The sequence below is a fragment of the Tachypleus tridentatus genome, chromosome 1 (assembly GCF_004210375.1).
Source record: "Tachypleus tridentatus isolate NWPU-2018 chromosome 1, ASM421037v1, whole genome shotgun sequence".
Classification (NCBI taxonomy): domain Eukaryota; kingdom Metazoa; phylum Arthropoda; class Merostomata; order Xiphosura; family Limulidae; genus Tachypleus; species Tachypleus tridentatus.
The window spans coordinates 174,826,181-174,852,543 of NC_134825.1; the positions used below are offsets into that span (position 1 = coordinate 174,826,181).

The 26,363-nt window shown below is 31.3% G+C and overlaps 1 protein-coding gene across 2 annotated transcripts in view; it reads left to right on the forward strand.

Annotated features, from left to right (window-relative positions):
- The first annotated feature begins 8,070 nt into the window (after positions 1-8,070).
- Positions 8,071-26,363, forward strand: part of LOC143230576 (serine/threonine-protein kinase greatwall-like) — a 38,646-nt gene continuing 20,353 nt past the window's right edge. The window contains exons 1-3 of one of the 2 annotated variants that reach the window (XM_076464380.1): positions 8,071-8,345; positions 18,092-18,147; positions 22,847-22,947. In XM_076464380.1, the coding sequence (XP_076320495.1) occupies positions 8,220-8,345; positions 18,092-18,147; positions 22,847-22,947 (283 nt within the window). In that variant the 5' untranslated portion in view covers positions 8,071-8,219. Of the gene's footprint in view, positions 8,346-18,091; positions 18,148-20,384; positions 20,488-22,846; positions 22,948-26,363 lie in introns of those variants that run through there. The other variant, XM_076464389.1, reaches the window with a different exon arrangement.

The window sequence follows — 26,363 nt, forward strand, 5'->3', positions numbered from 1 at the left end:
ATTTTTTTTACCCCATGTACAAAGATTTGGAATGTTAAAAGTATTATGTATGTGTTTTCTTATAGCAAAGCCACAACAGGCTATCTGCTGAGTCCACCGAGGAGAATCGAACCCCTGATTTTAGCGTTGTAAATCCATAGACTTACCGCTGTACCAGCGGGGGACAAAAGTATTAGGAGTTTTATTTGTAAACATCTTGAATAATAACAGAATCAATACAAAATTCTATTAGAACCGACTAAACAAACTCCTCTACAATTAGAGAGAAACAAAAACAATTTATTAAGTATAACAACAGATATCCAGAAATTCTTGATGGCGAGAAATTCATTTGAAATAAAAATTGTCGCAGAACAACTGGTATAGGTATTAACACTTTTATTGATACCCACACCAACTGCTCCAAGATAAAAAAATCCAAAATAAAAATTCAAACAACTAGAATACAAACGTATTCTCAACACGACTGGTATGAGTCCTGTTTGTTTGTTTGTTTGTTTTTTGAATTCGCGCAAGACTAGATGAAAACGTTAATTAATGAACAATCCAACATAAATATCAATTTCAGTGAAATAAATAAATCTAAAAGGAATTTGAAAAAAAATCAGAATGATAATAATAAAATGTCCCCGCTGTAACATCGGTAAGTCTACGGATTTACAACTCTAAAATCATGGTTTCGGTTCCCCTCGGTAGACACAGCAAGCAGCCCGATTTAGCTTTATTATTCGAAAAGCACCCGCACAAACACGACTATAAAAAATAATTCGCCAGACGATAAAACAATATTTCAAAATTAAACCACTTCCACATATAGGGCAATAATTATTCTTAACGATATATCTTGAATTAACTGTCTTAAAGATCAAGAAACGTTTTTTATTTAGTGGTTAGACCACGAGGTTACGTGTCATGTGACTAGCTTTCACTATAAATTTGCATTTTCTTTCATAACTTTAATATTTATGCGTTATTGCTAGGTAAAGTTTGTGTCATTTCATAATACATACATACTTAAAATCAATGTCCTCGAGCTAGAAGATAGGTTAGCGCTTTAGAATATCTAAAAATTAATATTTGAACTAAATAATAGAACTTATAAAAGGTAAACTCAGCATGGTCAGGTGGTTAAAGCACTCGGCTCGTAATCCAAGGGTCGCAGGTTCGAATTCCCGTCATACCAAACATGCTCGCCCTTTAAGCCGTGGAGGTGTTATAAAGTTACGATCAATCCCACTATTCGTTGGTAAAAGAGTAATCCGAGAGTTGGTGGTGGGTAGTGATGACTAGCTGCCTTCCCTCCAGTCTTACACTGATAAATTAGGGACGGCTAGCGCAGATAGCCCCCCTGTATCTTTGTGCGAAATTCAAAACAAACCTAATCACTTATAGAAGGAATGGTAAAAAATTTATAATAAACTTTGCGTGTATATTGATTTAAAATTTAAAAACATTAATAATTTCGTGATAGAACTTAGAAATTATTCCTTAGATGTTGTTGTTTTTTCACTTGAAGTTGAATGTTTCGAAATAACTTGACAAAAATAATTTACACATCACAGAAACAATTTAGACATGATAGCGTGCTCCTCTGAGTCATTTGGGGCTGCAATGTTCTCATCCTTCGTTAAGTCTTGCTGTCCTTCTCTTTGTTGAAATTATTTCCAGGATACAAAAACATCTATCGGATAATTTCTTGTTTTAAGAGCGCATGAAATAATATAATAATAACTTAAAGAGATAAATCAGCAACTACTTCCTTAAAAACTGGATCCTGATCATGGTGTTAATATGTGTTCAACTGATGTAATCCGTTAAGTAATAGTATGAGGTAATCTGAGGCTACACTCCTATACACTTGTCTGATCACCATCACAACGAAACATTTATAAATGTAATATGCAAAGATAAATGTGCGGTGATTTGTAAAAGGTGAAACAGAAGAGACAGGACAAGTGTTGATGTCAAAATAAAATGAGAACACTATATTTACCGAAACAAACAAGAATATAAAACTTCAAAATGAACTGATCATTTAATAGAAAAACAACTCTACAAAGCTGAGCACAAAAAAGAAACTAACTGATTTGAATGTCAACTGTATTTCAACATAAATGATGAACTTAAGATAATGAAACACGTCCATGAATTTAGAAACTTGATTTTTTAAAAGGGACAAAAGTGCACATATATATAATATATTATATATATACATACAAGGCAAATGTTCTTCGTTACCAACATAAAAAAAACACAGAAATTCAAAAATATTTCTGCTTCATGTGACTACTACAAGCACAACACAAAACACGAAACAAGTTCTTCGTGTGACTACTACAAGCACAACACAAAACACGAAACAAGTTCTTCGTGTGACTACTACAAGCACAACACAAAACACGAAACAAGTTCTTCATGTGACTACTACAAGCACAACACAATACACGAAACAAGTTCTTCATGTCATAACTACAAGCACAACACAATACACGAAACAAGTTCTTCATGTGACTACTACAAGCACAACACAGTACACGAAACAAGTTCTTCGTGTGACTACTACAACCACAACACAATACACGAAACAAGTTCTTCCTGTGACTACTACAAGCACAACACAATACACGAAACAAGTTCTTCCTGTGACTACTACAAGCACAACACAATACACAAAACAAGTTATTCGTGTGACTACTACAAGCACAACACAATACACGAAACAAGTTCTTCCTGTGACTACTACAAGCACAAAACAATACACAAAACAAGTTCTTCCTGTGACTACTACAAGCACAACACAATACACGAAACAAGTTCTTCCTGTGACTACTACAAGCACAACACAATACACGAAACAAGTTCTTCGTGTGACTACTACAACCACAACACAATACACGAAACAAGTTTTTTCTGTGACTACTACAAGCACAACACAATACACAAAACAAGTTCTTCATGTGATAACTACAAGCACAACACAATACACGAAACAAGTTCTTCCTGTGACTACTACAAGCACAACACAATACACGAAACAAGTTCTTTCTGTGACTACTACAAGCACAACACAATACACGAAACAAGTTCTTCCTGTGACTACTACAAGCACAACACAATACACGAAACAAGTTCTTCCTGTGACTACTACAAGCACAACACAATACACGAAACAAGTTCTTCGTGTGACTACTACAACCACAACACAATACACGAAACAAGTTCTTCCTGTGACTACTACAAGCCCAACACAATACACGAAACAAGTTCTTCGTGTGACTACTACAACCACAACACAATACACGAAACAAGTTCTTCCTGTGACTACTACAAGCACAACACAATACACGAAACAAGTTCTTCCTGTGACTACTACAAGCACAACACAATACACGAAACAAGTTCTTCCTGTGACTACTACAAGCACAACACAATACACGAAACAAGTTCTTCCTGTGACTACTACAAGCATAACACAATACACAAAACAAGTTCTTCCTGTGACTACTACAAGCATAACACAATACACAAAACAAGTTCTTCCTGTGACTACTACAAGCACAACACAATACACGAAACAAGTTCTTCCTGTGACTACTAGAAGCACAACACAATACACGAAACAAGTTCTTCGTGTGACTACTACAACCACAACACAATACACGAAACAAGTTCTTCCTGTGACTACTACAAGCACAACACAATACACAAAACAAGTTCTTCGTGTGACTACTACAACCACAACACAATACACGAAACAAGTTCTTCATGTGACTATTACAAGCACAACACAAAACACGAAACAAGTTCTTCATGTGATAACTACAAGCACAACACAATACACGAAACAAGTTCTTCCTGTGACTACTACAAGCACAACACAATACACGAAACAAGTTCTTCCTGTGACTACTACAAGCACAACACAATACACGAAACAAGTTCTTCCTGTGACTACTACAAGCACAACACAATACACGAAACAAGTTCTTCGTGTGACTACTACAACCACAACACAATACACGAAACAAGTTCTTCCTGTGACTACTACAATCACAACACAATACACGAAACAAGTTATTCGTGTGACTACTACAAGCACAACACAATACACGAAACAAGTTCTTCCTGTGACTACTACAAGCACAACACAATACACAAAACAAGTTCTTCCTGTGACTACTACAAGCACAACACAATACACAAAACAAGTTCTTCCTGTGACTACTACAAGCACAACACAATACACGAAACAAGTTCTTCCTGTGACTACTACAAGCACAACACAATACACGAAACAAGTTTTTCCTGTGACTACTACAAGCACAACACAATACACGAAACAAGTTCTTCCTGTGACTACTACAAGCACAACACAATACACAAAACAAGTTCTTCCTGTGACTACTACAAACACAACACAATACACAAAACAAGTTCTTCCTGTGACTACTACAAGCACAACACAATACACAAAACAAGTTATTCGTGTGACTACTACAAGCACAACACAATACACGAAACAAGTTCTTCCTGTGACTACTACAAGCACAACACAATACACGAAACAAGTTTTTCATGTGACTACCACAGGCACAACACAATACACGAAACAAGTTCTTAACCAGTAAAACAATAAAATATAACACCTCAAGTTGCATTTTCCATGTGACTGAATCAGATTAAGAAAGAGTTCTAGAATTAGGATTTAGAAAATGTTTATTCCTAATAAGTGTATAACAAAGGAGCAATAAATATATATTACTTGCAAACGTTTAAAGTTCGCATTTTTTTATGGATATAGATATATGTAAATATAAAACTAGCACACAATGTATCTCGGAACAACTGGTATGGGTATTAATACTTTTATTGATAAGGAGAGAACAACGTTTTTACCTTCCTTGGTCATCTTCAGGTTAACCTTAATTAGTTAATCGTAACGTGTAGATAACCTTGGAAGGTCGAAACGTTGTTCTTTCCTTAATAAAAGTGTATTAACCCATACCAGCCGTTCTGAAATACATTTTTATTTCAAACGAGTTTCTCGTCATCAAGAAAAACTAGCAAACAGGTAAAGAAACATAACTAACTTTCTTTTTTACTCGTTAGTTAGAGTTTTTGAGTTCTGCTCGTTTGGCAATGCGTGTGTTTTGTTGTTGGAAAGAGTCCTGTAGAGTATAATACACTTTGAAATAAATTTAAAGCCATATCTCTCACTCCTTGTCAGTAAGTTACAATAATGTTATGGAACGTTGATTCCGTTAATTTATACTTGTGAATTATTCGGTCGAATGTTAAAACCAGTTTATCCCTCACTAAGCATAAGATATACACTGTAGCACTGTGTGAAGCTAAATATTATTCTTTTACATTCCTTTGTCCAGTATTAAATGTGAGAGGTAAAATCATCCAAAACTAGTTTTAACTCGGGAGGTAAACTAAATAGTGTAACTCAGCAACAGGAGGTAAACTAAATAGTGTAACTCGGCAACAGGAGGTAAACTAAATTGTATAACTCAGCAACAGGAGGTAAACTAAATAGTGTAACTCAGCAACAGGAGGTAAACTAAATTGTATAACTCAGCAACATGAGGTAAACTAAATAGTGTAACTCAGCAACAGGAGGTAAACTAAATTGTATAACTCAGCAAAAGGAGGTAAACTAAATTGTATAACTCAGCAACAGGAGGTAAACTAAATAGTGTAACTCAGCAACAGGAGGTTAACTAAATAGTATAACTCAGCAACAGGAGATAAACTAAATAGTGTAACTCAGCAACAGGAGGTAAACTAGATGATAGATTGCGCTTCACGTTTAATTTTACTATTTTGAGCAACTTGTTGACTGAATAATTCACAAAAATAAAGTAATAATATAAATACTGCATATTTTTGAGATCCCGTATAAATGTAGGATCAGTTTGTTAAGTATAATATATCTCAAAATACCTTACATTTTATAAAGTAGACAATAATATTTTTCGTAGCTGGGTCGAGTGCTATTTTAAGAATATAAATACATTGATATGTTTTCTTAGTCTGAAATAGGTTTTTCAGAAAGAGAGATCTGGGACAAGATCAACCACTAAAATGATTTTTGGCCTCCAGTGAAGATCTGTTGTTTTTCAAGTGCACTTGTGGCTTTGAATTTTTTCTTCTTTCTGAATAAAGACTGATTTTCATTTTTTACTTGATGCTCAATCTCTATCTTCAAACTCATTTATAATTAAATAATTCAGTTTAACTTCACCAAACCATTTGCTCAAACTTTTTGTCAATAGAGGGCTCTACTGAATCTGTGGAGGAAAACGATGTCCAGAAGTATTACCATACCAGTACAAAAATTATATCATTATACAACAAATAAATGTTGTTAACACAATATTCATGTTTCACGACATTTTTTTCCAGAAAGAAAGTTAAGGTAAAAGTTAAAAGTGTTTTTTAAGGATTTGCACACAAACATACACAAGAGTTATCTGTTGTTGTTTGAATTAAGCACAAAGCTACACAATGGGATATCTGTGCTGTGTCCATCACGGGTATCGAAAGCCGGATTTTAGCGTTGTAACTCCGCAGACATACCGCTGAGCCACTGGGGGCAAGAATTATCTGTAAGTAGCTACCATTAATTTTGACCTGAGAGGTTAGAGAAAGGGCAACTAGTCAACAGCGTCCAAATACAATTCTGTGTCTACTTTTTTCCTAATCAAATAATACATTTTCACTATCATTCTTTTAGCAAACAAATAACCCTGAAATAAGAAAATGTTTTCGTGGCAACAAGATACGAACCTGGAATCTTTGGATTCATAATTCAAGGATGCTAACATGTACGCCACACACAGTCCCAAAAATACGATTGAGTAATATCTGCACAATCCGAAAATAATTCAACTGTATGAGCCAAATGTCTTATAGTTTTCAAACACTGTAATTGCAAGTTATTCACTAATGTTTTTATTGATTTGCTTGAACTCTTTTACCAGTGGAGGGAACAACAACCGAAAATATTTCATCAAATCTTTCTATAATAACCTTATTAATAAATTAGTTTTTATTTTACTGATTCATTATTAATGAGCGAGAGAAAAATATGAAACAAATAAATTTTGTATTTTTAATTTGTACGAAGCGACGTATGGGCTAAATAACTAAGTCAGAGACTCTTTACGTTTAGATATAGTCATCCGTAATCGATTCATTTTTCGGAAAACGTAATTTCATAATAAAGCAGAACATAAACGTAATAGTGCATAGAATTTATTAAATGTTTTGAAATCTTTAAAATTCCAGCTTCAGGGTTCTGTAAGTGCAGAACAAACACAATGGTAAATACAACAGAAATAGGATACAATTTGAAATACATAATAAGTACCTTATTTAAATATTTGAAAAATAGAAGAAGAGAAAATTAAAAGTAAACTATTTCTATAAAATACTCTAATCTTCTTACAATAAAAGCAATGATTGTCTTTATTTAATCTTAATGCAAATCAGTTGTCTCACAAAAATACAAATAATCGCCGTGGAGGTGTTATAAAGTTACGATCAATCCCACTATTCGTTGGTAAAAGAGTAATCCGAGAGTTGGTGGTGGGTGGTGATGACTAGCTGCCTTCCCTCTTGTCTTACACTGCTAAATTAGGGACGACTAGTACAGATAGCCCTCGTGTAGCTTTGTACAAAATTAGGGACGACTAGTACAGATAGCCCTCGAGTAGCTTTGTACAAAATTAGGGACGACTAGTACAGATAACCCTCGAGTAGCTTTGTGCGAAATTCAAAAACAAACCTTTACACCTTAACACGAATTAATCGTTTAGGTCACACTTCTGTTTTACCATTCAAATCGACTGTTTGAAAGAAACGCTGTTGGTCACGAATCTAACTTCTTGCTGTTTATTACTTTCTTGACAGTATATGCAGACTGTTCAAGAAAATGTTTTGTTCAATGCAGTGAAATAAAATGAAAAACTGAATATGTAAGATTGTTATTTAAAAATATGAAGTGCAGACCAGTTAAATCCATCACTAAAGTGTACATATTTAATACAGAGGTGGCGCGGTAGCATTTCAGTTATCGATGGCGCAACGAAATTTGAATTTGAGTTTTGTGATAAGAATTTGTTTTTATTAAACAGTATTTTAGTTTAAATATTTTTCTTTACACTTTTGACACAAATAATATCAAGATCGTTAATAGTAATAATTTTATAATGGATACTACAGAAGAAGAAAAAGAAAACCTGCCTGAAAATTTGAAAATCTCACCAGCTTTGCGCTCTGAGTCAGATACTGCAGTTAGTAAGAGAACAGAATCTGATATTGATACTGTGAAAATGGTAAGTTAATGTGCTTGTTCACTGAATAACTAAAAATAAGTTATTGAAAAAAGAATATAGTATTGTTGTTTTAGTCCAGAATTTTCCCAAGCTCTTCCTTGAGAGCAGAAATTTACACATAACCATATGAGATTTGATTATTTTTTAACAGAAATTAGAATAGTATTACCATTAGTACTATGTGGTGTAAAATAAGATGAATTGTAATGTAAATAATATTTAAAATATTAAATGGAATATTAGGTACTGTTTTCTACATGTCATTAATGATTTAATTTAGCTTGCACTTCTAAACACCAAACCCAAACACACTAATGGAGAACAAATATTCTTGGTTTATAAAAGCCTCCACAATATGTGTAGAATTCCTCAAGATAAAAGATGTCTTCATTAATATTTTATACACTTCCTTTAAAGATACAAATCAATGTATTAATTACTTACACTGTTACTTGTGATACGGTTAGCTATAAATTACTTACATTGCTACTTGTGATACTGTTCGCTATAAATTACTTACATTGTTACTTGTGATACGGTTAGCTATAAATTACTTACATTGCTACTTGTGATACTGTTCGCTATAAATTACTTACATTGTTAGTTGTGATACTGTTCGCTATAAATTACTTACATTGTTAGTTGTGATACTGTTAACTATAAATTACTTACATTGTTAGTTGTGATACTGGTAGCTATAAATTACTTACATTGTTACATGTGATACTGGTAGCTATAAATTACTTACATTGTTACTTGTGATACTGTTAACTATAAATTACTTACATTGTTAGTTGTGATACTGTTAGCTATAAATTACTTACATTGTTAGTTGTGATACTGTTAGCTATAAATTACTTACATTGTTAGTTGTGATACTGGTAGCTATAAATTACTTACATTGTTAGTTGTGATACTGTTAGCTATAAATTACTTACATTGTTAGTTGTGATACTGGTAGCTATAAATTACTTACATTGTTAGTTGTGATACTGTTAGCTATAAATTACTTACTTTGTTACTTGTGATACTGTTAACTATAAATTACTTACATTGTTAGTTGTGATACTGTTAGCTATAAATTACTTACATTGCTACTTGTGATACTGTTAGCTATAAATTACTTACATTGTTACTTGTGATACTGTTAGCTATAAATTACTTACATTGCTACTTGTGATACTGTTAGCTATAAATTACTTACATTGTTAGTTGTGATACTGTTAGCTATAAATTACTTACATTGTTAGTTGTGATACTGTTAGCTATAAATTACTTACATTGTTAGTTGTGATACTGGTAGCTATAAATTACTTACATTGTTAGTTGTGATACTGTTAGCTATAAATTACTTACATTGTTAGTTGTGATACTGTTAGCTATAAATTACTTACATTGTTAGTTGTGATACTGTTAGCTATAAATTACTTACATTGTTAGTTGTGATACTGGTAGCTATAAATTACTTACATTGTTAGTTGTGATACTGTTAGCTATAAATTACTTACATTGTTAGTTGTGATACTGGTAGCTATAAATTACTTACATTGTTACTTGTGATACTGTTAACTATAAATTACTTACATTGTTAGTTGTGATACTGGTAGCTATAAATTACTTACATTGTTAGTTGTGATACTGTTAGCTATAAATTACTTACATTGTTAGTTGTGATACTGTTAGCTATAAATTACTTACATTGTTAGTTGTGATACTGGTAGCTATAAATTACTTACATTGTTAGTTGTGATACTGTTAGCTATAAATTACTTACATTGTTAGTTGTGATACTGTTAGCTATAAAATTACTTACATTGTTAGTTGTATATACTGTTAGCTATAAATTACTTACATTGTTAGTTGTGATACTGTTAGCTATAAATTACTTACATTGTTAGTTGTGATACTGTTAGCTATAAATTACTTACATTGTTAGTTGTGATACTGTTAGCTATAAATTACTTACATTGTTAGTTGTGATACTGTTAGCTATAAATTACTTACATTGTTAGTTGTGATACTGTTAGCTATAAATTACTTACATTGTTAGTTGTGATACTGTTAGCTATAAATTACTTACATTGTTAGTTGTGATACTGTTAGCTATAAATTACTTACATTGTTAGTTGTGATACTGTTAGCTATAAATTACTTACATTGTTAGTTGTGATACTGTTAGCTATAAATTACTTACATTGTTAGTTGTGATACTGGTAGCTATAAATTACTTACATTGTTAGTTGTGATACTGTTAGCTATAAATTACTTACATTGTTAGTTGTGATACTGTAGCTAGCTATAAATTACTTACATTGTTAGTTGTGATACTGTTAGCTATAAATTACTTACATTGTTAGTTGTGATACTGGTAGCTATAAATTACTTACATTGTTAGTTGTGATACTGGTAGCTATAAATTACTTACTTTGTTAGTTGTGATACTGGTAGCTATAAATTACTTACATTGTTAGTTGTGATACTGTTAGCTATAAATTACTTACATTGTTAGTATAAATTACTTACATTGTTAGTTGTGATACTGGTAGCTATAAATTACTTACATTGTTAGTTGTGATACTGTTAGCTATAAATTACTTACATTGTTAGTTGTGATACTGGTAGCTATAAATTACTTACACATTGTTAGTTGTGATACTGTTAGCTATAAATTACTTACATTGTTAGTTGTGATACTGTTAGCTATAAATTACTTACATTGTTAGTTGTGATACTGTTAGCTATAAATTACTTACATTGTTAGTGATGTGATACTGTTAGCTATAAATTACTTACATTGTTAGTTGTGATACTATAAATTACTTACATTGTTAGCTGTTAGCTAAATTACTTACATTGTTAGTTGTGATACTGTTAGCTATAAATTACTTACATTGTTAGTTGTGATACTGTTAGCTATAAATTACTTACATTGTTAGTTGTGATACTGGTAGCTATAAATTACTTACATTGTTAGTTGTGATACTGTTAGCTATAAATTACTTACATTGTTAGTTGTGATACTGTTAGCTATAAATTACTTACATTGTTAGTTGTGATACTGTTAGCTATAAATTACTTACATTGTTAGTTGTGATACTGTGCTATAAATTACTTACATTGTTAGTTGTGATACTGTTAGCTATAAATTACTTACATTGTTAGTTGTGATACTGGTAGCTATAAATTACTTACATTGTTAGTTGTGATACTGTTAGCTATAAATTACTTACATTGTTAGTTGTGATACTGTGTATAGCTATAAATTACTTACATTGTTAGTTGTGATACTGTTAGCTATAAATTACTTACATTGTTAGTTGTGATACTGTTAGCTATAAATTACTTACATTGTTAGTTGTGATACTGTTAGCTATAAATTACTTACATTGTTAGTTGTGATACTGTTAGCTATAAATTACTTACATTGTTAGTTGTGATACTGTTAGCTATAAATTACTTACATTGTTAGTTGTGATACTGTTAGCTATAAATTACTTACATTGTTAGTTGTGATACTGGTAGCTATAAATTACTTACATTGTTAGTTGTGATACTGTTAGCTATAAATTACTTACATTGTTAGTTGTGATACTGTTAGCTATAAATTACTTACATTGTTAGTTGTGATACTGTTAGCTATAAATTACTTACATTGTTAGTTGTGATACTGTTAGCTATAAATTACTTACATTGTTAGTTGTGATACTGTTAGCTATAAATTACTTACATTGTTAGTTGTGATACTGTTAGCTATAAATTACTTACATTGTTAGTTGTGATACTGGTAGCTATAAATTACTTACATTGTTAGTTGTTAGTTGATACTGGTAGCTATAAATTACTTACATTGTTAGTTGTGATACTGTTAGCTATAAATTACTTACATTGTTAGTTGTGATACTGTTAGCTATAAATTACTTACATTGTTAGTTGTGATACTGTTAGCTATAAATTACTTACATTGTTAGTTGTGATACTGTTAGCTATAAATTACTTACATTGTTAGTTGTGATACTGTTAGCTATAAATTACTTACATTGTTAGTTGTGATACTGTTAGCTATAAATTACTTACATTGTTAGTTGTGATACTGGTAGCTATAAATTACTTACATTGTTAGTTGTGATACTGGTAGCTATAAATTACTTACATTGTTAGTTGTGTGATACTGTTAGCTATAAATTACTTACATTGTTAGTTGTGATACTGTTAGCTATAAATTACTTACATTGTTAGTTGTGATACTGGTAGCTATAAATTACTTACATTGTTAGTTGTGATACTGTTAGCTATAAATTACTTACATTGTTAGTTGTGATACTGGTAGCTATAAATTACTTACATTGTTAGTTGTGATACTGTTAGCTATAAATTACTTACATTGTTAGTTGTGATACTGTTAGCTATAAATTACTTACATTGTTAGTTGTGATACTGTTAGCTATAAATTACTTACATTGTTAGTTGTGATACTGGTAGCTATAAATTACTTACATTGTTAGTTGTGATACTGTTAGCTATAAATTACTTACATTGTTAGTTGTGATACTGGTAGCTATAAATTACTTACATTGTTAGTTGTGATACTGTTAGCTATAAATTACTTACATTGTTAGTTGTGATACTGTTAGCTATAAATTACTTACATTGTTAGTTGTGATACTGGTAGCTATAAATTACTTACATTGTTAGTTGTGATACTGTTAGCTATAAATTACTTACATTGTTAGTTGTGATACTGTTAGCTATAAATTACTTACATTGTTAGTTGTGATACTGGTAGCTATAAATTACTTACATTGTTAGTTGTGATACTGTTAGCTATAAATTACTTACATTGTTAGTTGTGATACTGTTAGCTATAAATTACTTACATTGTTAGTTGTGATACTGTTAGCTATAAATTACTTACATTGTTAGTTGTGATACTGTTAGCTATAAATTACTTACATTGTTAGTTGTGATACTGTTAGCTATAAATTACTTACATTGTTAGTTGTGATACTGTTAGCTATAAATTACTTACATTGTTAGTTGTGATACTGTTAGCTATAAATTACTTACATTGTTAGTTGTGATACTGTTAGCTATAAATTACTTACATTGTTAGTTGTGATACTGTTAGCTATAAATTACTTACATTGTTAGTTGTGATACTGTTAGCTATAAATTACTTACATTGTTAGTTGTGATACTGTTAGCTATAAATTACTTACATTGTTAGTTGTGATACTGGTAGCTATAAATTACTTACATTGTTAGTTGTGATACTGGTAGCTATAAATTACTTACATTGTTAGTTGTGATACTGTTAGCTATAAATTACTTACATTGTTAGTTGTGATACTGTTAGCTATAAATTACTTACATTGTTAGTTGTGATACTGTTAGCTATAAATTACTTACATTGTTAGTTGTGATACTGGTAGCTATAAATTACTTACATTGTTAGTTGTGATACTGGTAGCTATAAATTACTTACATTGTTAGTTGTGATACTGTTAGCTATAAATTACTTACATTGTTACTGATACTGTTAGCTATAAATTACTTACATTGTTAGTTGTGATACTGGTAGCTATAAATTACTTACATTGTTAGTTGTGATACTGTTAGCTATAAATTACTTACATTGTTACTTGTGATACTGGTAGCTATAAATTACTTACATTGTTAGTTGTGATACTGTTAGCTATAAATTACTTACATTGTTAGTTGTGATACTGTTAGCTATAAATTACTTACATGTGATACTGTTAGCTATAAATTACTTACATTGTTACTTGTGATACTGTTAGCTATAAATTACTTACATTGTTAGTTGTGATACTGGTAGCTATAAATTACTTACATTGTTACATGTGATACTGGTAGCTATAAATTACTTACATTGTTACTTGTGATACTGGTAGCTATAAATTACTTACATTGTTACTTGTGATACTGGTAGCTATAAATTACTTACATTGTTACTTGTGATACTGGTAGCTATAAATTACTTACATTGTTACTTGTGATACTGGTAGCTATAAATTACTTACATTGTTACTTGTGATACTGGTAGCTATAAATTACTTACATTGTTACTTGTGATACTGGTAGCTATAAATTACTTACATTGTTACATACTGTTAGCTATAAATTACTTACATTGTTACTTGTGATACTGGTAGCTATAAATTACTTACATTGTTACATGTGATACTGGTAGCTATAAATTACTTACATTGTTACTTGTGATACTGGTAGCTATAAATTACTTACATTGTTACTTGTGATACTGGTAGCTATAAATTACTTACATTGTTACTTGTGATACTGTTAGCTATAAATTACTTACATTGTTACTTGTGATACTGGTAGCTATAAATTACTTACATTGTTACTTGTGATACTGGTAGCTATAAATTACTTACATTGTTACTTGTGATACTGGTAGCTATAAATTGTTACATTGTTACTTGTGATACTGGTTACTTGTGATATAAATTACTTACATTGTTACTTGTGATACTGGTAGCTATAAATTACTTACATTGTTACTTGTGATACTGGTAGCTATAAATTACTTACATTGTTACTTGTGATACTGGTAGCTATAAATTACTTACATTGTTACTTGTGATACTGGTAGCTATAAATTACTTACATTGTTACTTGTGATACTGGTAGCTATAAATTACTTACATTGTTACTTGTGATACTGGTAGCTATAAATTACTTACATTGTTACTTGTGATACTGGTAGCTATAAATTACTTACATTGTTACTTGTGATACTGGTAGCTATAAATTACTTACATTGTTACTTGTGATACTGTTAGCTATAAATTACTTACATTGTTACTTGTGATACTGGTAGCTATAAATTACTTACATTGTTACTTGTGATACTGTTAGCTATAAATTACTTACATTGTTACATGTGATACTGGTAGCTATAAATTACTTACATTGTTACTTGTGATACTGGTAGCTATAAATTACTTACATTGTTACTTGTGATACTGGTAGCTATAAATTACTTACATTGTTACTTGTGATACTGGTAGCTATAAATTACTTACATTGTTACTTGTGATACTGGTAGCTATAAATTACTTACATTGTTACTTGTGATACTGGTAGCTATAAATTACTTACATTGTTACTTGTGATACTGGTAGCTATAAATTACTTACATTGTTACTTGTGATACTGTTAGCTATAAATTACTTACATTGTTACATGTGATACTGGTAGCTATAAATTACTTACATTGTTACTTGTGATACTGGTAGCTATAAATTACTTACATTGTTACTTGTGATACTGTTAGCTATAAATTACTTACATTGTTACTTGTGATACTGGTAGCTATAAATTACTTACATTGTTACTTGTGATACTGGTAGCTATAAATTACTTACATTGTTACTTGTGATACTGGTAGCTATAAATTACTTACATTGTTACTTGTGATACTGTTAGCTATAAATTACTTACATTGTTACTTGTGATACTGGTAGCTATAAATTACTTACATTGTTACTTGTGATACTGTTAGCTATAAATTACTTACATTGTTACTTGTGATACTGGTAGCTATAAATTACTTACATTGTTACTTGTGATACTGGTAGCTATAAATTACTTACATTGTTACTTGTGATACTGGTAGCTATAAATTACTTACATTGTTACTTGTGATACTGTTAGCTATAAATTACTTACATTGTTACATGTGATACTGGTAGCTATAAATTACTTACATTGTTACTTGTGATACTGGTAGCTATAAATTACTTACATTGTTACATGTGATACTGGTAGCTATAAATTACTTACATTGTTACTTGTGATACTGTTAGCTATAAATTACTTACATTGCTACTTGTGATACTGGTAGCTATAAATTACTTACTTTGTTACTTGTGATACTGTTAACTATAAATTACTTACATTGTTAGTTGTGATACTGTTAGCTATAAATTACTTACATTGCTACTTGTGATACTGTTAGCTATAAATTACTTACATTGTTACTTGTGATACTGGTAGCTATAAATTACTTACATTGTTACTTGTGATACTGGTAGCTATAAATTACTTACATTGTTAGTTGTGATACTGTTAACTATAAATTACTTACATTGTTACTTGTGATACTGTTAACTATAAATTACTTACATTGTTACTTGTGATACTGGTAGCTATAAATTACTTACATTGTTACTTGTGATACTGTTAGCTATAAATTACTTACATTGTTACATGTGATACTGGTAGCTATAAATTACTTACATTGTTACTTGTGATACTGGTAGCTATAAATTACTTACATTGTTAGTTGTGATACTGTTAGCTATAAATTACTTACATTGTTACATGTGATACTGGTAGCTATAAATTACTTACATTGTTACTTGTGATACTGTTAGCTATAAATTACTTACATTGCTACTTGTGATACTGGTAGCTATAAATTACTTACTTTGTTACTTGTGATACTGTTAACTATAAATTACTTACATTGTTAGTTGTGATACTGTTAGCTATAAATTACTTACATTGCTACTTGTGATACTGGTAGCTATAAATTACTTACATTGTTACTTGTGATACTGGTAGCTATAAATTACTTACATTGTTACTTGTGATACTGGTAGCTATAAATTACTTACATTGTTAGTTGTGATACTGTTAACTATAAATTACTTACATTGTTACTTGTGATACTGTTAACTATAAATTACTTACATTGTTACTTGTGATACTGTTAACTATAAATTACTCACATTGTTACATGTGATACTGGTAGCTATAAATTACTTACATTGCTACTTGTGATACTGGTAGCTATAAATTACTTACTTTGTTACTTGTGATACTGTTAACTATAAATTACTTACATTGTTAGTTGTGATACTGTTAACTATAAATTACTTACATTGTTAGTTGTGATACTGTTAGCTATAAATTACTTACATTGCTACTTGTGATACTGTTAGCTATAAATTACTTACATTGTTAGTTGTGATACTGTTAGCTATAAATTACTTACATTGTTAGTTGTGATACTGGTAGCTATAAATTACTTACATTGTTAGTTGTGATACTGGTAGCTATAAATTACTTACATTGTTAGTTGTGATACTGGTAGCTATAAATTACTTACTTTGTTACTTGTGATACTGTTAGCTATAAATTACTTACATTGTTACTTGTGATACTGTTAGCTATAAATTACTTACACTGTTACTTGTGATACTGTTAGCTGTTTGATTTTTAACGTGGTTGATTCTCATAATGAGCATTGAGAATTTGGTCAGTATTTTATTTTTTTTTTAAGTGTTTAAGTTATGAATTTGTTTCTTAGGATACTTAAAACACTTGATTATTTATGTTAAGTATATTAATGTTAAAGAAAATAAATATTAAAAACAACTGCTAAAAATATTTTTTCTTCAGAGTAATTACCAATGAAACACTTAAACATTATTAAATTTTTTTCAGTGGATAAAATACTGCATGTTATTACTTTTGGCTTGTTACTTTTTCCCACGATTCACTTAAAAATATTTGGTTCCCCATTCTTATGAATCCTATATGTTGCATGTAAGGGAAATGAGTATATATTATGATCCAAACACCTCATTGTATTATAAGTATTGATAATTGCAAATGTACCAAGATATGGATAACAGATTATGTTGTGTATGATGAACTTATGAAGAGTTTTTTTACCTATTCATTTTATCTAACAGATGCCAACAATAGAAGACTTCAATGTAATTAAACCTATCAGCAGAGGTGCTTTTGGGTAAGTTGAGTATTGTAATAAAAATAGTGTCATCAATTCTGACAAAGTTGCAGTTTTTATTAAATTGACTATTATATAAATAGATAGGTGTGTATACTTTACATCTATACATAGAATATATATATCTGGTTTGTACAAAACTGAGTTTCTTTCAATTTTTTCCTTCATATTTTGAGTGATGGTTCCTGGTCAACAAATCTTTAGCTCTTCTGTGTTGACTGCAAGTGCTTGAGTTCCTTAGACTACATGCACTCTAGACTGCTTTAGAGCAGTATGGATGAAGCTGCCTAGGTATGAAGTGAAAGAACTTCTGTCATTATAAGGTGTTTCTTAAACAGTCCTTTATACATGTATTTGGTGTTTTTCTACAATGTTTTTAGGGGTATATGTTGTTATTAATGTGACTACTACATTTTTGACTGCTTCTTTATATATCATTTCCAGAATTTATCACACATAATTGGTCTGTTTTCTTAGGAATTATTTGCAATATTTTTATTTGGTGCATGAAGATTGAAGAGCTGCTACTGTTAGCCACATTTTGATAAGAATTGTTTGGAAATTACAGACCAAGTGGTCTTACATCTAAAGAAGCCTAGTGAAGTCAATGTGGATTAACAAAAGGGAAAACCTTCCTTTACTTGTTTGTTAACTTTGAATATGCTACCATTACTACCCAAGCTGGGACCCTTGATAAATTTAGGAACCAGGATTACTGAGGATTGTCCTTTCTTCAACTGGTTTGTTGGACAAACATTTGACAATCTAAGTGGGGGAACATACTCAATAGAATAACGTAAAGTATCTTGGCAAAGCAGTGGATAGGCTTTCCAAGCTGTTTGGTCATTGCTTTGTGGTAGTGGCAAAGTTAATAGAGTTTTTGGATATATTTATTGACATATTGATACAACTGTACATAACAGTGTTTAGGTCTCACTTTGAATACTGTTTATAGTTTTGCTGTCTCATATGAAGAGATATTGACTTGTTGGAAAATGTTCAAAAGAAAGCTGTCAGTGTAGTATACAGATATAACGTATGTTTTAACCGTTTTATTTTAATTTAAAGATTTTTTTGTATTTATTGTACATCTATTAAGTTTTCCATAACACATGATATAGAAAGTCATTAAGTTGATGTCATTTCAGTGTTGCTTTTGTTTTCCTTGTCAAACATATTCTGTCCATGGGAGGAATGTTTTGAGGCTGTTCGTTATAAGAGAGTGCTGGTGGCTGTTGTTTTCCAGTAGTAGATCAGGTTGTATCTCTAGGTTATGGTCTTTTGTAATGAGAATAAGAGATAGACAGCACAAGTGGATTAAGGGCTAATCCAGTGCTTCCTCTTTAAGCAAAAAAATAAAATTTATATTTAAACATTCTTGAATAAATCTTCATAGTACTTGTTAATCCATTGATTTATTAATATAATATTCCTAAGACCATCGTACATACAGACACAAAAAAGTTGATGGTAGGTGTTGCCAACCAGGTACTTTCCCAATACTCAGCAGTTCAAACAATAAACAGAAGAATGTTGCTAGGTGATAAAGATTTTATTCTCCATGTTTCTCTAAAAGCAAAATATTTGAATTGCTGTAATTATTAAATAATACTAAATTAAGTTTACACATTACAAAATCTCACTATAAACTTTAACAAAACCTGTTTGATAAATTATTTGGCATAAATATCTCACAACATGTTGTACAAATTAACAGGAAAACTTGTAGAAGCTCATTTTCTCCAGCAATTAAAATAACTTATTTATCAAATAATCATATTATCCACTATTTGTTTTCCAATGTGGCTTTATAAATTGGTTCACATTTAAGTAAACAGTTTCCTTAATAGATGATTTGAACTCTTAAGACTAACATGTTTCAAGTATTAAATAAGCAGTTTCCTTGCTAAATCTTAAACAGTATCTAAGCACTAGATCAATAACAAACTACAAATGAAAACTCTGTAATCATACTTTCTTCTAAATGTACGTTAACACCCACAACATATGCATTAATTTGTTTATTTTCACTAATATATCAGTGATGTGAGACCACCATACTGAATAATGTAATGATTTTTTGCTGTTGTTCATTATAAAGAACTACTTTTTCTTCCCTTAATTAAATTCCTCATTCTGTATTGCCATAAGTAATAGATTAATTAATTGCAATATTGATTAAACATTTAAAAGTATTAGAAATCCTGTAACCATCAAAGTTATTGACTTACAAGTAGGTAAGAAACATCTGTTTGAAAGGCAAGTGGAGTTCCATGAGGACCCACCACTGGTAATTTGAAGGTTGAAAGGCAGGTGGAGTTCCATGAGGACCCACCACTGGTAATTTTAATACATTATGTTTAACATTGTTCAGCTAATTGTATTGATAACTTATTTTTCTGTAAGAATGACATTTTAGCAAGTAAAATATCTCTAATACTTGATTATATGTTTAACACGTTGGCTCCCACATGGCACACTGATGGGTTGTGATAATGTTCCAGTGAGTCATGTGGCTCCCACACAGCACATTGATGGGTTGTGATAGTGTTCCAGTGAGTCGTGGCTCCCACACGGCACACTGATGGGTTGTGATAGCATTCCAGTGAGTCATGTGGCTTCCACATGGCACACTGATGGGTTGTGATAATGTTCCAGTGAGTCATGTGGCTCCCACATGGCACACTGATGGGTTGTGATAATGTTCCAGTGAGTCATGTGGCTCCCACACGGCACATTGATGGGTTGTGATAGTGTTCCAGTGAGTCATGTGGCTCCCACACGGCACATTGATGGGTTGTGATAGCATTCCAGTGAGTCATGTGGCTTCCACATGGCACACTGATGGGTTGTGATAATGTTCCAGTGAGTCATGTGGCTCCCACATGGCACACTGATGGGTTGTGATAATGTTCCAGTGAGTCATGTGGCTCCCACACAGCACATTGATGGGTTGTGATAGTGTTCCAGTGAGTCATGTGGCTCCCACACGGCACACTGATGGGTTGTGATAATGTTCCAGTGAGTCGTGGCTCCCACATGGCACACTGATGGGTTGTGATAATGTTCCAGTGAGTCACGTGGCTCCCACATGGCACACTGATGGGTTGTGATAGTGTTCCAGTGAGTCATGTGGCTCCCACACAGCACACTGATGGGTTGTGATAATGTTCCAGTGAGTCATGTGGCTCCCACATGGCACACTGATGGGTTGTGATAATGTTCCAGTGAGTCATGTGGCTTCCACACAGCACACTGATGGGTTGTGGTAGTTTTACAGTGAGTTGTACTCTTTTTATACATACATAAAAGGCCACATATTGGCTGGGACATAACAGCTACATATACACTCTTCCTGAATTGTAAAATGACTAGTGGGACCCTAGAAAGTATCAGCAAAGTAGGCCTGGGAGGCAATGCATTAATATGATATGTATTTTGTTGTTTGGGAGACAATGTATTAATATGATATGTATTTTGATGTTTGGGAGACAATGTATTAATATGATATGTATTTTGATGTTTGGGAGACAATGTATTAATATGATATGTATTTTGTTGTTTGGGAGACAATGTATTAATATGATATGTATTTTGTTGTTTGGGAGACAATGTATTAATATGATAAGTATTTTGTTGTTTGGGAGACAATGTATTAATATGATACGTATTTTGTTGTTTGGGAGACAATGTATTAATATGATATGTATTTTGTTGTTTGGGAGACAATGTATTAATATATGTATTTTGTTGTTTGGGAGGCAATGCATTTATATGATATGTATTTTGTTGTTTGGGAGACAATGTATTAATATGATATGTATTTTGTTGTTTGGGAGACCATGCATTAATATGATATGTATTTTGTTGTTTGGGAGACAATGTATTAATATGATATGTATTTTGTTGTTTGGGAGACAATGTATTAATATGATATGTATTTTATTGTTTGGGAGGCAATGCATTAATATGATATGTATTTTGTTGTTTGGGAGACAATGTATTAATATATGTATTTTGTTGTTTACACAATGGAAAAATAAGAGACTATTTGCTTTGACTAATTCGTATTTCTTCACTTTGTGCCTGTAGTATTGTGACAAGTCATGAACAAACAGTATATTTAGCTTTGTGAAAACTGTAGTATTGATTAAAATCCAAATACAGACTGCATTTATCAAAATTTCATAATAATTTTTTCATGGTCTCCACTTCCAGAAAAAGGTCACTTTAACATTAAAAAAACTGGAAGAAATAAAGAAATTAAAATTAAAACTTTTTTGTATTTTTTGTTACATGTATCCGTTTTATTTATTTATTCTAGAAATAATTTAGTGAACTGTAATTTTTCTATTAATAATAAATATTTTGTGAAACACATCATCTGCAAAAAGAGTTAATTTCAGTTTTGCTGTATTTTTGTGATATCAAGTTTAAACTTTTGATAAGTGAAGATTCTTCCATATGTTAAATGTAAATAGAAAATAATATCAAAGTTCACTCATAAACAGATAGAAATATTTCAGTAAAAACTCAGTTCTTTGGATATGTTTGTAGCTTTCAAAAGAACCCTACTGAATATTGCTGGTTTAGACAATGACAGCTAATTTTTATTTGCTTATTTTAAGTGTTTATGTCATTGGTTGATTATAAATAACTTGATGTAATGAAATTCTTGCATTTTAATTGTTTCCTAAAGGAAAGTTTTTCTTGGCCATAAAAAGGAAAATCCAAGGCAGTTATTTGCCATCAAAGTAATGAAGAAAGCTGAGATGGTGAACAAAAACATGGTTCATCAAGGTAAGACTTGTGAGGTACTGTTAGAAAAGACTAAGTTTCATTTTTGGTTATTAATTTGTTATTGGATATTTGTATGACTTTATTTGATATTTTAATCAGACATAAACATTTAATTTAAGGACAACAATGGATTTCTCAGTCCATTTAGACCATCTCATCCACTGAGGTAAACATCAGAATAAAAATAGAAAGTCCTTATCTTTCAAATATTTATCAACAAGTCGTCCTCTATATTCCCTTAAAAAAAACTGCACTCACCACATCTGAAGGCAAGTCATTCTAAAAGCCAACCAACCTGTTAGAAAAATAAACTTGTCTTAGCTGAAGATGACCTCTTGCCAAAATTTGTATTTGTGCCTCCAAGTTCTACCGTTCTCACCATGAAACATGTGATACTCCAACATTATTAACTCCATTAACAATACCATTCTCACCATGAAACATGTAATACTCCAACATTATTAACAATACCGTTCTCACCATGAAACATGTAATACTCCAACATTATTAACAATACCGTTCTCACCATGAAACATGTAATACTCCAACATTATTAACTCCATTAACAACACCGTTCTCACCATGAAACATGTAATACTCCAACATTATTAACAATACCGTTCTCACCATGAAACATGTAATACTCAACATTATTAACAATACCGTTCTCACCATGAAACATGTAATACTCCAACATTATTAACAATACCGTTCTCACCATGAAACATGTAATACTCCAACATTATTAACAATACCGTTCTCACCATGAAACATGTAATACTCCAACATTATTAACAATACCGTTCTCATCATGAAACATGTAATACTCCAACATTATTAACAATACCGTTCTCACCATGAAACATGTAATACTCCAACATTATTAACAATACCGTTCTCACCATGAAACATGTAATACTCCAACATTATTAACAATACCGTTCTCACCATGAAACATGTAATACTCCAACATTATTAACAATACCGTTCTCACCATGAAACATGTAATACTCCAACATTATTAACAATACCGTTCTCACCATGAAACATGTAATACTCCAACATTATTAACAATACCGTTCTCACCATGAAACATCTAATACTCCAACATTATTAACAATACCGTTCTCACCATGAAACATGTAATACTCCAACATTATTAACTCCATTAACAATACTGTTCTCACCATGAAACATGTAATACTCCAACATTATTAACTCCATTAACAATACCGTTCTCACCATGAAATATGTGATACTCCAACGTTATTAACTCCATTAACAATACCGTTCTCACCATGAAGAATGTGATACTCCAACGTTATTAACTCCATTAACAATACCGTTCTCACCATGAAACATGTGATACTCCAACATTATTAACAATACCGTTCTCACCATGAAACATGTGATACTCCAACATTATTAACAATACCGTTCTCATCATGAAACATGTAATACTCCAACATTATTAACAATACCGTTCTCACCATGAAACATGTAATACTCCAACATTATTAACAATACCGTTCTCATCATGAAACATGTAATACTCCAACATTATTAACAATACCGTTCTCACCATGAAACATGTAATACTCCAACATTATTAACAATACCGTTCTCACCATGAAACATGTAATACTCCAACATTATTAACAATGCCGTTCTCACCATGAAACATCTAATACTCCAACATTATTAACAATACCGTTCTCACCATGAAACATGTAATACTCCAACATTATTAACAATACCGTTCTCACCATGAAACATGTAATACTCCAACATTATTAACAATACCGTTCTCACCATGAAACATCTAATACTCCAACATTATTAACAATACCGTTCTCACCATGAAACATGTAATACTCCAACATTATTAACAATACCGTTCTCACCATGAAACATGTAATACTCCAACATTATTAACTCCATTAACAATACCGTTCTCACCATGAAATATGTGATACTCTAACGTTATTAACTCCATTAACAATACCGTTCTCACCATGAAAAATGTGATACTCCAACATTATTAACTCCATTAACAATACCATTCTCACCATGAAACATGTGATACTCCAACATTATTAACAATACCGTTCTCACCATGAAACATGTGATACTCCAACATTATTAACAATACCGTTCTCACCATGAAACATGTAATACTCCAACATTATTAACTCCATTAACAACACCGTTCTCACCATGAAACATGTAATACTCCAACATTATTAACAATACCGTTCTCACCATGAAACATGTAATACTCCAACATTATTAACTCCATTAACTCTTAATTACTTCAATTAGGTTCCATGTAACTCTTGTTTAACAGGAAGTCATTTCAGAGAAGACCTCAACCTGTCATTCTGACAACATGGGAACCCTTTGCAATAGTTTAATATTGTTTCTAAGGTAAAGTGTCACTGACTGAATGCGGTAAATCAGATGTGGTCTGACCAATGGCTATATAAGGATATTATAACCTCTTTAGACTTATTTTCAATATTTCTATAGAAACAACCTAAAATCATATTTGCTCTGCCATTAGTAACAACACACTGTTTGGATGTTTAAAGAGATTGATCAGTTATAAGATTAAGATCCTTTCAGTCCATAATTATGTGATTATGAATGTGAAAATTAAACAACTGTGATATTTGTATATTGAATAAATGATTGCTCTTTGAAGTTGAAGTTTTATAATTTAAAATGTTTTGATCTTCTGTAGTGATGGATAAAATGTAGTTAAAGCAGTCTCTGTTGTTGGGTGGGTTTTTTAGATTATTCAGTGAAGATAATAACACCTAATTAATCCTATCATAGACTCCTATTGGAATGAATAGTTGTTTCCACACTGTTTGAAATGAATAGTTGTTTCCACACTGTTTGAAATGAATAGTTGTTTCCACGCTGTTTGATTTGATGATCACATAACTTCTTATTTTAGTTGTTTATCTGTAACGTTATTTGATTCAAGTTGCCAATTGGACACATATTTTTAAAGATCTTATTTCTACTACTTTGCTTTAGTTTAATTTCATATTGTCATCCACTGTAACATCCATGAATTGGTTGCATGCAAATGAATCCATCATTTCACTTGGAGCTTCTGAATAAGATAATTGGACAAGTCCTTCTACATCTTATCCCTGTCACACCAAACATGTCCGCCCTTTCAGCCATAGGGATGTTATAATGTGATGGTCAAAACCATTATTTGTAAAAGAGTAGCCCAAGAGTTGGCGGTGGATGATGATGACTAGCTGCCTTCCCTCTTGTCTTATACTGCTAAATTAGGAATGTCTCGTACAGATAGCCCTCGTGTAGCTTTGCACAAAATTCAAAACAGACCAAACCTGTTCTTATCATCTCTCTACTCCTAAATTTTAGAAACTTCCTTC